A 15,555-nucleotide genomic window follows, 5' to 3' on the forward strand; every position below is an offset into this window, starting at 1 on the left:
CGACATTCTGCCTAAAATTTCTAACATAGATTTATAAAAATACTACGTACAAGATGAGCTAGAGAGTTGAAATGTAAAACTTCTTCGTGTTATATTCTTGCCAAAAGGCCAAAAAAATGCAAACAAAAATGTGGTTAGAAAATATAAAAACGTGAATCCTATCCCCTTTGGAAAATTGTATATGTGCGAATATTTAAGGGCACGGCTTAATTCGAGTTTTAATAAAGCTGTGTTCTCATGAAAAATTTTATAATTGCGCAAGTGAATTTTCAGGTGAGTGTCGGATGATAGTTAAGCTTTGAATGCTCTGCCAGAATGCCTGGTGGGCCAATAAGGGAGCTAGATACATCTCTATCTTTGCAAGAGGTCCGCAATTTTAATTTTTTGAATAGGAGCCATTCAAGTAATACGTAAGCAGAGTTTTACTCATTCTTAACCCTCTGCCTCCGCCCTGTCATGCTTACATAGTGACTGGTAGTTTTGTATTATGTTGATGTGGCTTTACTGTTATTCACACTGAGTAGTTATCAAGGCTAGAAATCGGGAATTTATAGCCTAAAAATGTAAGGTACATTCGATATTTGTTCAAACTAAAATCTACAAAGTTTTTTATCATCACAAAAGTACATAAATATTGTTGGAGTAATCAACAAGCAGGTCTCACCCCTTTCTCATCAAAAACAAGCAAATCGAAGGTCCCCGCCCCCATCGGTGGTTACGTGATACTTGAATACCATACCAACATTATCTGGATATTCAGCTCTTTAACATACTTCCGTGACGTCTATCTTATCTATATATTTTCACCGCTTTCTTTCCTATTATTTTGGTGTCCAGAGTAATTTCAACTATTCTTAAATATGCGACGCTCAGAAGTTTTCTCCTTTTGTAAAAGCAGTGTTCTTTCTTTTAATCCCAGCTTATTTTAGGCTGTCAAGCTTAAATTTCTTCATACATGGTACCATTGTGGTTAATGATAGACATTTTTGGCCAGGATTACCATTAGCGGAATTGAAAAGGGTTAATAAAAATAAAGAATAATCTCCAAAAAAACGTGGGCGAAATTTTTTTTTTAATATTTTTTTTTGAGACAGAAATGTTCCTGGGTAACTAGATAAAAAATAATAATAATAAAATAAAAAATGTCGCTCACGTTTTTTTGGCGGTTATAGCTCTACATAATAATGTTGGCAACGGACAAAAAATCAACATTGTCAAGTCAAACAATAACTACTTTAATGAATATATCAAAAACAAAAAAAAAAACATATCCATAACGATAGCGATGTGGAGCAAGATATCAGTGAAATTACTGCTTCCGCTCTTTCCAAGGGAACGTTCCCGGTCGTGATCTAAGCGTCGCATAAAAATAGTGTTCGTAGAAAAGTTATGGAGAATTAAATTTTCTACAACTTCGGCATTTGAATACGGTACACATTTTCTACAGGAATTGTTGAAAAATGGGAAAAACAGTGACAATGTAAAACTTTGGCGCGATTTTTGCTGATTTTTTAAAATAAACAACGATTTTTTAAAGCTTGTATATAAAAAATGTGGGCAATTAAGTTCTCTATAAAATTTGATTGAAAATCCCCAAAAAAAAAAAAAACAAAAAACCTAAAATCCAAGATGGCGGAATGTCCCCTATGAAATTTAGGCGCAAGACTGTGGATCCATGATCTACGTGTCAAATAGAAGTGAACTGCAGCAAAAGTTCGCTACTACACATTTTTTTCTTCGTACCAATTTGATCTAAATTTACTGGGCTAAAATTTAACTTTTGAAATCTTAGAAAATTTTAATTTTACATGGAAAAAAACTTAATAACTTTAAAAGTTGGGGAGGTTTAAAAATATTGTTGCCATTTATGACATTTGACTATTAAAATATCCACTGACTTATAGGCAATTTTGTTCACTTTGTGTAAAATTGCATGAAAATGCTGACTTTAAGACCTTTGTGGCACGTCTTTCCGTAGTACTATTTTCAAAATTTTTCACAGGTACCGTTTTTATGACCAAAGGAACATTTCTCCAGCTTTGTAGCTAAACAAAAAATTTTCTTCATACAGTTAAGGTGCATAAAAATATATTGATTCTTTCCATATGCCCACACTTTGTTTATTTATTTTTTATTCTGATTCTTTTTATCTATTTATACTTTGTTTATTTTCCCTGTTTTTGTAGATTCTGTATGACATTTCCTTTTGGTGCTTGCAATGGCGTTCACTTTTCTTCACTTTTTCCTATACTCCAGCCCATTATCTTGTCAATTTGTCAGCAACCACGCTCCAGGTAGTCACAGCACTCAAGCTTCGGCCATGTTAAAGCAATAGAAACTTCAACAGTATCATATTTTTTTCATATTTTTCAATGAACTCTCATTGCCCATAACTGAAATTGGACTTCCTTTCATTCGCTTTGAGTCAGAAGGTTTTTCGTTTACATTGCCTCTTTACCGTTAAAAGTAAGAGCAGATGTCTTTTCCGGTCGGATTGGAGTGGCTATTTGATTACTGATTTGATTTTCTATGATTTGGGTATGGAGAAATATGAAGAACAGTGCAATGATACTCGTAAATTCGTGAATTTTTGTTTGAATTTCGACTGCTTTAGGTTTTCTGCTTTAGAGTGTAATTATATTTAAGGCAGATTTTGTCTCACATGCACATACAAATATTGTGTTATTTAATCATGGCTGATATACATAAAATAATTAATGAGCACTTTAGTAATTTTGTGCTGCTCTCCTCCCGCCCCAAATTGTCTCGCTATTATTTGTTGATTACCTATTAATTAAAATTAAAATAATTTCAGCCAATGTAGCCTTAATGAAGCGCCAAGTGTCTGCCAGAGATTGTGTCCTGGTGTCAGGCATTATGAATCGCCTCACTGTACCACCAAAAGTGCTGACAATGTCGTTGCGGTTAATGCTTTTTGTTTTTGCGCTTTTATGCTTTTGTCTTTCAATTTCGCCTTTCACTTTCGCCTTAGCTACATATGGTTTCCTCACATTCCCTGTTACGCATTAACCAGAATGAACAATCAACATCTCAGAACAAAGCGGGAAGCCAAAACATTAAAGCACGCCTACGGTGTACTAACTATTAATAATGCTTGAGAGTGACGTAGTTTGTGGTTGTTGTTGCTGTTGCTATGGTTTAAATTGTGGGGGCTTCGTTAATTAACTAGTTTTGTGATTTTGGTATTTTGCCAGCTTACTGTCAAATATTGACAATCATAAGAGCTAATACATACTCACTTTGTTAGCACTTAATTAGCATACTTTTAAAGCGGAAAGGAAGGTGAGGCAGGAAAAAGCGAAATAGGCGGACATAAATGCAGGCATGAAAATACTCTGGGATTTAGTGGAGAAAGTTAATGAAATGGATGGTGGAGTTTGATGTGATTTTCGTACTCGTAATTGTCTTGCAAGCTGTCGCCAGTAGGCAAAAGAAATCCAAAGAAAGAAGTGTTAAGCAGCTAGTTGGAGGGAGTTGACGCTTCTAGGGATGACGTGTTATATGTATTTAAAAGGATTTCAAAATTACCTAATTGAAAGAAACCATTGGTATCCTTTCACAATATAAGCCATGATTTGGTTGTCACATGATGTAGAACTTATTTCCATTAATTTGCGGAATGGCGGTAATAAAGCACTAAAATCTCCGGAATCTTTCGAGCAAAACGAAAACTTCCGGCGATGAGAGATTTGAGAATATAAAAGTGAGTGCGTAGTGAAACTTACGTTACATATCTAGTTTGTCACCTAAACAATATACATAGGTATGTCCATATGATTTCGCTTAAGGTTACATATATTTTTGTCGTTTTTCTATCTAGATCCCTACCTCTACCCTTTTCGTTCAAATTAGATTTATGTTCCTCATCTTTGTTTTTATCTTTTATATTTTTGCTTTTATCATTTTCTTCATCTTTCGTAGGAAGATGTTACATGTCAGGTAATGCGATGCAATGTGACGTGATGTGATATAATGTTATGTCATGCCAAATGATGCCATATCATGTGATGTTCTGTCATAAGATGTACCATCATGTGTACCGATAGCAAAATCGATAGTAACATCGATAAAAATATCAATAGCGAAACCGGTAACAATATCGATAGAAAATTCGAATATCGATACCAATATCGAAAAAAAATATCTATAATAAATTCGATAAAAAATATCGATAACAAAATCGGTCAAAATGTCGATTATTGTATCGATAAGTTCCGAAAATATCGACAGGAAATATGAAAACAATATCGATAGCAAAATCGATAACAATGCCGATAAAAAATTCGATAACGAAATCATTAAAAATATTGATAAAAAATCGGAAAAAAATATCGATAACGAAATTTATAACAAAATCGATATTTGTTCTCGCTGCACTTGATTTGTGCGGAAAATGCAAGTTACAGAAATTTCTAGTATTAATAATAATGGATAGGCGCTTACACATACATACATATGTATGTTAGTGTTTGGCCGAGCTTCTCCTCCAATTTGTGGCGTGCGCCTTGATGTTGTCACACAAAGTGGAGTCTAGTGGTCTGCATAGTTGTTTCAAGAAGTTTGTGAGCCTTTAAAAACTCAAACTTATCTACATACATATTTATAATGGAGTACTTTCTGATATGCCATGGTCAGTCAAATAATAATAGTACTGAATCAATTTCTTCTAGATAACTATATGCCCACAATTTATTACTTTAATGAGGGCGTCAACTACTTCTGCCAAACATCTAAAAACAAAAAACTACAGCTAAGGTCTTAAGCGTCGCATTTTATATTTTAATCAGCGCGATTAAAATGCCAGGCGAGCGTTGTTTGCCATTAATTTGCGCTAATTACCCTTAAACCTATTGAAATACATTTATTTACGTACATACGTACAACGGGACTTAAGAAAACGATACAAAGTACAAACTCACTTAGTAATTGTAATGCAAAGCACACTCAATGCAAACAAATAAACGCAAATCACAAAGAAATTCGCACAAGCATACAAATCCAACAACAACACCACTTAAAAGTCTTTAAAAAATTATGCTGTAATTCAAGTAAGAAAGATGGATTTTTAAATGTTTTCTATAGCCTTAAGCTATGACTTTGACTGGCGTTAAAATTTGCTGCTGGCGAGTAAAAGATAAGCGATTGCTCACAACAATAATGGCGGTGCCAGGGGTAAGGAGCAGGCATCGTGGTTCATTTCTATTCCGAATTGCTTTGAACTTTTATTGCTTGTTTGTGTTTTCAAAAGTGCTAATTTCCTTTACTTTTTCGACAACAAGCCAGATTCGTTTAAATAGCGGTAAATAGAGAGAATAATAGATAACTGGTAAATAATTCAACAAAATCCTTAAAGCGCATTTTAATTATTACATAAGCCATTCTATTTGTTTTTATTTGAATATAAAATCGGAAAAAGGCTAAAGAATGAGTTGCAATGATTAAATTTATGCTGCTAAAAATCGAGCTTGGAGACTTAAAATTCAGTCTCTAGTGGGAGAAAAATTGGTATATAAATGCGTATGTATGTATGCATAAGTATAATGACGAATATTGCAATAATTTTCTTATCGATTCTGATGAACCATGTGGGTGCACCTATGGTATTTTGTGAAAGAAAAATCACACCAAGAAACATTTATGAGAGGAAGTCCATATTTCCACATATTAAAATCTGCAGCCCTGATCTAGGGTAGGCATAGTGGTTTGAAATCAAGAGATTTGCATCTGCACTTTTCACTTTTTATGCGCCATACTGCTTTTGCATTTTATTAAGCGCTATTTACTGGCTAATATTTTTGCCATTGTATAGCGGATTAATACTTCTTATTAGATTCCAGTATCTACGTTGTGCAACGTATGTGTGCATTCGTTTGGATATTGTACCGGATCGATTTCGAAACCAAGAATACCATTAGAAAGGTATTTTTCTGTGGATGAGTAAAGTTTTATGGAATTTAGTACTTTCCCGCGTACTCTGCATATCAATGTCGCTTTCGTATCGTATCGCATATCGTATCATTATAATGTGCACCGTGCCGTATACGCAACATAAATTAATGGTACTCGCATGCGTGTGTAACAAATGCATTAAAACTACATATTTAGATTGTGAAGTTTTAAGTGGCATTTCAATTGGCTTGCGTATATTTATCCCTCGCCTATTTTGGCACTCTTTTGCCGTTTTCGTTCCAACTTACATAGCTTCTAATCATTCTCGCTTTTTGTATGACCTTTATTTTCTCATGGACAATTGTATTCTGCTGCCAGTAGACTTTGTTCATTTGACAGGTTGTGGTTCTAAATTTCAGATACTTTAGGACCAAGCTCATTTGTTTGACAACCAAAGGGATTTTTATAAAAAAACCTGGCTATAGAGAAATTGTTGACCCGTTAAACTCAAACGCTAAATATTTAAATAAAAGGCAGTTTCGAAAAAATGTTTTTTTTTTTTTTTTTACTGAACATGGGGGTCTCACATTTAAATTTTTCGTCATATATTCGGCATTTCAAGCCGGATCTTAAAGTTGCATATATCGATGTTTTGTCTCGAGAAACAAGTTTTTTTTTTGGTTCAAATACCCCGTTCCAGTATCAGCTCACCAGCTCTCAGTTTTTATCACCCTATCGAACCACCCTAGTATCAGTAAAATAAAGCTCACCAAAAATCATTAAACCTTTTGTTAAGGAAGTATTTTGATCATTCATATAGAACTATATATTTAAAAATTTCTTTTTATTGCCGAATTTTTTTGTCATCGAAAAAAAAAATAAAATAAAAAAATTATTTTCGAAATATCCTTGCAAAAACACTTTAATGTACACAAACATACAAATATTATAAGAATATGTAATATATCTCTTGCATATGTTCATATGTCGCTTCTGCTTTCGTCTAATAACACCGTGCAACAAATTTGTTATTGATCTACGCTAACAAACTTCTAAAAGGATTTCGCAAAGATAGCTTGCTTTTAAAAGATCTTTGCCTTTAAACCTTAGCTCCTGCAGCGCATTGAAATACAATTAAATTCGGTCGAAAACTCTCTTTAAAACTATAAGTTCTCCTTACTAGAGGAGTATTTGATATTTTTTTTACCATTTTTCTCGACGAATAAAAAAAAAATGTATTTATATTCATTGCCTAATGTAACATAAACATCCACTAAATCCTTTTCATCAGGCTCTTCTTTTTACTTACTCTTCTGTATCTTCATTTCGTTCTTCTTCTTCATACGTCTTGTATCTACATAAGTAAAACATGTTATGAGTACCTTATGCTAATAGGAAAAATGTCACAGCTTAGGTACTATTTTACAAACTAGTTCCTACGGTACTCTTTTGGCGACCAACCTACCAGGTGCTTTAAATTGTTTTGAATAATACGTATGCAAAGAAATTGGAGCAGATAAGTACACTGAAAAAGCTCAACTATGAGTGGATATACATATGTATGTACATAGTTTTACAACCGTTTCCCGATTAAATTCCATGACCCTAAAAATTGTTGCATTCTTGTTTTGCTACCCTGGTTTGGTACTAAAAATTGTTGCACTCTTGTTTTGCTACCCTGGTTTGGTACTATCGACTTATTTGGGTAGCTTCCCATTTGATTTCATAACCCTGAAAGTGGTCGCACAGTGTAATACTCAATAATATCCACCTACGCATGACCATAAATATTGACCAAAAAAAAAAGTGGAAACTTTGCTACTCTTTTAAGCTTTATGTTCGGTTTTCTTTCCACTTTGGAGGCAAGTTGAAGCTGTTCTCAATTTCTTCTACAATTATTTTGCTTCTAAAGTCGTCTCGCCGCTAACAAAAGGAGTCACATGAAAGAAAGATGGCGCAGTTAATTAGTGTTGAGTGCGTAAATCTTTCATACAATTAGAGTTGTAGCGAGCAGCTAGTAGACAAAATTGATTTAGACTTAAGCGCCGCGACTATGTTTACCAAGTATGAATTCACTTAGTTGTGGAGTCTATCTATGTATATACGCATGTACATGTAATATTAAGCACCAAATAAACTAAGTTCAAGGTCCAAGCAAATGCGAAAATGAGAGTAAAATGTTGTATCAGTAAATTAAGTGTGTCATTGTTCAAAATAATGACAGTCACTGGCAATTTTTGTAAAAGCTCATTAAATTTATTTGTTCATACTTTGAATGTTGCTTAATGGTTTTTACTTGTTGGTGTACTTATGTGGCTGAGCTTGTGGTGGCTGCCTCATTTCTCACTTGTCACTTCATAAATTGTATTATTGTTTCTTGTGTGTTTGCGTAATGTAATTAGACTTAATTAGATAATTGAAAGCTTCACAAGTATCCAGAGTAAATAAGTAGTACATACATAATAACATACATATACATAGACGAACGCAGAGTACTTTGTGGTTTTACATTTAATTTTATGCTGTGTGATTTAGGCTCTGAGGAAATAAGTGTCGTATTTACGGTAGTATTTTAATTCTTTTTAGAATACGTCGCTACAATATCAACTTTATTGAAATTGGTATTAAAATATTATTTCCTTTTTGGTTGTTGTTGTTTCCGACAGGGTGGGTGTGTGTTTCGTATTTTGGAACGAATTTCGTTCACGAAAAATGACACTGAAGATGGCACAACGCCGAAACCGGTTTGTCTCCAAATTTGACAAGGGATGATGGAAATTCGTTTCAAAATACATCATCAAAATATTAGTTTTAAAAACGCAAATTAACTTGAACATTTCACATGAAGACCCTCTTTTGAAAATGATTTAGACAGAAGATTTAGACGTAGTACTTTTGCAAAAGAAAATATTAAACCGCCCCTAAAAGTAAAAAAGCCAAAGAAAATTAAAAGAAGATAAAATAAAAAACCGGTGGGTTCAGCGAATTCAAAAAAATTGGATTCTTATTGGCAGAAAACGATCTGGATGCACTAAAATCGAAACAAATTTATCAACGAACAATGGGTATAGTGAAGGCAATGCCAAATGCAGAGCCGAAAGGTGGCCTACGAACCGCTTTCCCACAGCGCTCGGAACAAAGGCAAGGTCGCGTTGTTGGATAGAAAGAGATCGTACAACCGGCTATCAACTATGGACTGAAGATTGAAGTAGCATGCAGTGTACCTGACTGAAGATCCGTCAAAACGCCAGACAACTACTGCTTATGAATCCCGTTATAAAATAGATGAGCTGCATCTGCACACTATGCATAGCAGAGGTGGTCAACAAATTTAAGTTTCTAAGCCAACAGACAAAAACGTCAATACCAATTACAACAAAATCGTTCTTCTGTATTATGATTCAAGAAACTCCATTTTGTTTGGTTAATTTGGAGCTCCGATCTTGAAGCAAAATCGGCCGCTATCTTTCAAACCTACATATATATTACGGTTTTATAATTTTAGTTGCTTTTTAGTGTTTTAAAGCATACCATCGCTTCTATGGAAACATCGGTTGAATTTAGGTGAGCGCGGACGATAAATTTTTTCTGGAATAGTTGTAATTGTGTCTTGTTAAACAGCAACGTGAACAACATTGCTAACATGAGCAACCACATAAGCACACTAACGCGTGCATTTGGTGGCGGCTAATAAATAGGGACGCGACATTTTAACCAGTTTTGGCCTTTTTTTTTTTGTCTATTTGATGTTTATTATTTTTTCTTTAAAAGTGTAGCTCACTAACTAACAAAAATCATGTAAGTCGAAATTTGAAAATTGGTACAAGATTTATGTGACTAGTTACCACAAATTTTCATAAAAATTTCAAAATTTATACGTACAAATTTATAGGTACGCATAATAAAGTGCAAGTTTGAAATAACTAGGACTTACGATTGATTTTTTGCAATTTTTTTGCTGACAGGATTGTGCAGTTTCCCTTGTGTTACCATATTTTCGTACATAATGTTTAAAAAGTGTGAAGTTTTGATGAAACTTTGTCGGATTTTCATAATATTTAAGCAAAGTGTGAATTTCGGACTTACATGATTTTGTTGGTTAGTGAGCTATACTTTGATAAAAATATTAAACACTAAATAAATAAAAGTAAAATAGCCAAAATTTGTTAAAATGTCGCGGCGCTATTTATTTTGCCGCCACTGTATAAGGACTCGTAATTTATTGGCGCACATTATGAGCCAATGTTACCACCATACAGAATTTAGGCGAATACTACAACAATTTACTTGAAACAATAAAAACCTTAGATTATTTGAATGTGTGGCTGCGTTGCTGTATGAATTTTGGGCGCAGTACCAAACATTTATATGTACCAGTTATATGTACATCGTACCTTTCCTGCATAGGTATCTACATAAATGTAAACAAAACATAGTACAAACCGGTATTTGTGTGTTGGCGTATTGACCAACCGAACAACAACCTGGAACAACGACATAACAATAGCTGAAAACATGATCCTAACCGCAGATTTAGGAGCCACACTCACACATACTCTTTTTCGTACTCAACGCCCCACACATGCGAAGGCAAATGATTACATAAACAACAACGGTTTGTTGGCCTAAAAACTATTTGGCCGAATTTGGCGCAAATTTTAGGTAAATTTCGTTGTACTATATTCAATGGTCAACGCCTGAGGATTACGCGATGTGCGGCCAGCACTGTGATTGTAAATGTGGTTGCGTTTAGTGTTTTGGTCGGAAAAATTTAGTGCATGTTCTGCAGGGCCGCATGCTATGCTTGTCATTAGCAGTGAGTTTGGTCGAGAAAATACATAGTAAAAAAGGCTCGCGAGTTAAAATTATAACATGTACATATGTATGTATATGCATTTGTATTACATAAACTAAAGTTAAAGTTCTTCTTTCCTACTGTAAATTAATTTTCATTCTATATCAGACACATTTGCTTTCTTCCCTCATACAGAATTTTCAATCTATTTTGGCAGTAAAAAACACTTCATTTCCATTAATTACAATCTGTTGCTATCCGCTAGGCCACGCCAATAAAAAATAGATTTTTTTTTATTTATGATAATATGAAAATATTTCTGCTCTTACCTTAACCGTTAACTACATAACAAAAGCTAAACTTTTGTTTTAACAAAAATAATGTTTCACAATAAAAATACTTCAAATTAATAAAAGTACATAAAAAATTTGGCAACTTTCACAATGGCTAGGAATTAGGGAATGTTTTTAGTGAGGAATTTTTCTTCGCATTTCGACGTTGATTTCTTATATCGTTTACAGCAATTAATAAAAATATTAGTACTGCTCGAAGTTTCTGTCAGATTTCCGGACAGATATTATTTGATAGGTAGGAAAAATTAAAAAACAATCGAAAAATAGTTACATACATCAATGCTGATGTTGGTCTCACACACCATTTGCGTGAGCAAATAACTGCTCTTTTAATTGCACACCTTTGCTCTTGCTCGCTACCGTAATTAACTCCTGGCACACCCAGTGAAAGCTATTCGTAGTGTGAAATTTATTAGCGAGTATACGAAATATTAATTTTAATCTAAAAATTGTGTCGTGGTCTGAGAGACCAACAACTTAAGGATTAGTTAATAGTCTAATTATCACCTACCTGCCACTCATTTCCGCTGTCGGCCAGTCACCTGATCCCCAAGGCATGTCAGTTGTACCCAACAATAAGCCAAATATGAAACCAAAAAGCACCGAAGTAATCATACCAACAGCTAGAGTGATGAAACCAGTGCGCTGAAAAAGAATAAAAATATGTAAATTTTATATTGAACTTTGCGTAAAACACGTAGCAGAGGTAATAACTGCCGAAAAATGGCAATTGGTGGCATTACTCATAAAATTGCAGCAACTTAGTAGCAAATGCCGATGTTTTATGAAGAAGCCAATGGTTTACTTGAATACTTTGAAAATAAGGAATTATGTATCTACATATCACACACCATCTTCAAGAGAGGCACAACCCAAAAATCAGATCAACATTTTCACCAGTTTTGACTACTCCAAAAACAAATGCTTTAAATATGTATAGTGTATGTCTGCGTCTTTAAGTTCAAATTGAAAGTAGCCATTTATATTTTAATATTTTTTACATAAAATATTTTTTGATCCTCTTCAATAATTTGCATTGCAATTCGCTCAAGTCTGAAAATGTAAGTCAAGCAATTTGACAAAATTGCATGTTTGCTCGCCGCCATGTTTTTGCTTTTTTATGCTGACAAAGGCGCCGCCGCTGTTGATGCTCTCAACCAGAAAAGAACCATGTTTTGACAATTTAGTGACTTTATTTTGACATTTTTGTGCGAGTGTTGTAAAGAGTGTTATAAGCGCGTCAAGCGCACAAGAATGCGACTACTCACATACATATGTAAGTATGTGCGTACAAGCATAAGTACATATGGCTGCACATTAGGGATGTACCTATTCCATGAGAATAAATGTACTAAATCAAAGTTGACAGGCTATCAATCGAAACTTATTTCCAAGAAGAGGGAAGGGGAGTCAATAACTTTTTTAACAACAGTCTTTAATGCATTAATTTTTAGCTAAGCTTTAAAAATAAAAATGTTTTCAAAGTGCTTGATTAATATTTGCTTGGTCATAAAACAGATGGATGTCCAAACATATATACAATATTCTCAACGTAAATTTATTGTAATTTTAAATCAAAGTAATGATAAGAGTTCTTCCAACCCAAATAGTAAAAAGGAGCAACAGTCAAAAAATACTGCCCTATACATTGGATCTGTTTGTCGAAACGAGAAATCTAAACCATGAAGGACACCTCTAGTGTTTAGGTTTGGCGCTCTACTAGCGCATGCAGGAATGCTTCTGTATATTAGGGCGACAAGCAACAATGAGAAAGGAATTCCAGACATACTTTGCCCGCGCGCGCTGTAATGTCCACACAAGCACAATAATGGCAACGCCAATAGCGACAGTTAGAATAGATGGCAAGCGAAAAAAAAAATTGTTAAATAGAAATTCAGTCAAAAAATAAATGTACGTAAACTACTACAATAAACTGTCAGCGAAAACTTAAGCAAACACATGTGAAGTGGTGATTCGGGAGGGAAGAGGGCGGGTCGGCGGGTCGGCGGGTTAGAGAAGAGTAACCACTAAGTCACCAATTTTGTGTGTACATATGTATGTATGTATTTGCATATGTGTATGCGTATTGGCATCTTTGCATGCACTTTAAGTGCTTTTGTTATTGTCGCTTTTTTGCAAATTGTTCGCTGCTGCTGAGTGCCTGGCAGTGAAAGCCGCCCAAAGCAGCCATACCAACGCCAGTGAAAAAATAAGCAGAGAACTGAAAATTGAGCATGTGTGTGGCATGTTAACCCAAATTTTGATGCCAACAACTGCATTTGAAAGATGACAATGCTGCCATCAGCGCGCGAGTTTCGCATGCTAGGCAAAACTCATAAAAAAAAAACAACAACAAATAAAAGGGCGCAACGTAAATCGGGTTAAATAAATAACACCGTAGGAACGTTAAATTGACATAAAAACGCCGAGGCACGTATACTTAATTTTGGGCCGTAGATCACGCACTTGTTTTCTAGGGTTTTCTAGATCAGGTAATTTTCCCTGGATATTTTCATAAATTACAAATGAAAAACAGTTTAAACTTTAACAGAGAAAAATTTAAAAAAATATAATGGAACATGGCGTATGAGTAACATTCTTTGTTGATCATATTTCATACAAAAAAATTATATATGTATTACGCATACCTAGAAGAACTGGCTTTAATACAAACGAAAAAATGTACAAATAATTTTTAATCTTTTTTTAATTTTTTCCTTTTACATTTTGATTTTTTTATACCACGATTTTTTTTTTTTTAAGTTTAAATATCTTGGGGTAAATGACCTGATCTGGAAAAGCAGAATACAGATTCGTATTCTGCGACTGGCAATAAAGTTTACGTGTTTCAACGTGACATAAAATTTCAGAGCTTGTGATTTTTCCTATAGTGTAATAAGAGCACATGAGCGTGCATTGCTGTTGTTGCTACTGCAGAAAAAATGTTATTGTAACAAAACTTTTATTTTCAATGTACTTGTGCATACACAATTGAGGCGAGTGGCAAGATCAGAGTTGATAGTAGCGCACAAACCTTTCGTATAAATGTATGCACATTAGGGTGCCTCAACCAAAACAAAAATTTCCAATACCTTTTTGCAACTACCTCCAAAGATCTCATTATTTTAATTAGGATTGTAAAAATTTTTATGCAGACATGTTAAAATTAAATTAAAAAATAATTGATTTTTTGGAAAAAATATTTTAAACTCTAATTTCTTTTATAAATAACCCGATTTTCGCAAGCATTTTGAAATATTTTTTTTCGAAAATCTGAAAATATCATAAATTGTTTAATTCCGAAGAAAACATAGCACCAATTATTATTATTATTATTATTTTTTTTCATATGCAGTGATGCATCCTAATATATATATATACATATACATACATACAAGCTATGAGGGAATTTTTTTCATGCGAGCGCGTACTCGTACTTGATAACATTGCGCAAAAATGTATTCTTTCGCATTTTTGTTTTGGCAGTTTTCTTCACATGTTTCTGAATTTTATTGCTTGCTACTCGCGTGCAATTTTTTCATCCATTCACTACGATTTTTGCATTGTCATTGCATCTGTCATATGCCAGCTAACGCATGCTTTACTGGCAATGCATTTTGACTGTTGAATGTTGGTTGGGAGAGCGCGTGCGTGCATACTTTCGCGTAAATGCACTTGGAAAGCTGTCAGTTGCAAGCGCAAACTGCATGCTGCATTGCGTTAAAGTTGAGATAGGTTAGTATGTATGTATGTACATCCATATGGACATGTTCTTGTGTGTAAGCTTACAGAATGGATACTTGATGAGAGACAACTGAATTTTATTTTTACAGCCAACTGACCATTTCTAAAGGTTGAATTTATGTACTTACATACATAAAAAAAATATTTAAAAACATTATTTCCAACGTTTTGCTTTTTTGTTTTTCCACTTTGGCTAAGATCTTTCATCATAAGCCTCAAAAGCTTTTCATTTTATTGTGCACTGAATGCATGGAATATGGATATGAATATTAATATGAATATGAATATGAATACGAATGTAAATATGAATATGAATATGATTATGAATATGAATATGAATATGAATATGAATATGAATATGAATATGAATATGAATATGAATATGAATATGAATATGAATATGAATTTGAAAATGAATATGAATATGAATATGAATATGAATATGAATATGAATATGAATATGAATATGAATATGAATTTGAAAATGAATATGAATATGAATATGAATATGAATATGAATATGAATATGAATATGAATATGAATATGAATATGAATATGAATATGAATATGAATATGAATATGAATATGAATAGGAATATGAATATAAATATGAATACGAATATGAATATTAATATAAGTTCGAATATGGATATGAATATGAATAGGAATATGAATATGAATATGAATATGAATATGAATATGATAATGAATATGAATATGAATATGAATATGAATATGAATATGAATATGAA

At 33.5% G+C, this 15,555-nt stretch overlaps 2 protein-coding genes across 2 annotated transcripts in view; one reads left to right on the top strand and one right to left on the bottom strand.

The window, feature by feature from the left end:
- The window catches only part of LOC118735905, a gene marked incomplete at its 3' end in the record, with an annotated part of 539,363 nt that overhangs the window by 251,010 nt on the left and 272,798 nt on the right, over window positions 1–15,555 (top strand).
- Window positions 1–15,555, bottom strand: part of LOC118735907 — a 97,667-nt gene that overhangs the window by 39,414 nt on the left and 42,698 nt on the right. The window contains exon 7 of the mRNA XM_036465932.1: window positions 11,570–11,703. Coding sequence (XP_036321825.1) covers window positions 11,570–11,703 — 134 coding nt within the window. The remainder of the gene's footprint in view (window positions 1–11,569; window positions 11,704–15,555) is intronic.

Source organism: Rhagoletis pomonella, unplaced genomic scaffold, assembly GCF_013731165.1.
Source record: "Rhagoletis pomonella isolate Grant_MI unplaced genomic scaffold, Rhpom_1.0 Rhpom_scaffold_00003, whole genome shotgun sequence".
NCBI classification, from domain to species: Eukaryota; Metazoa; Arthropoda; class Insecta; order Diptera; family Tephritidae; genus Rhagoletis; species Rhagoletis pomonella.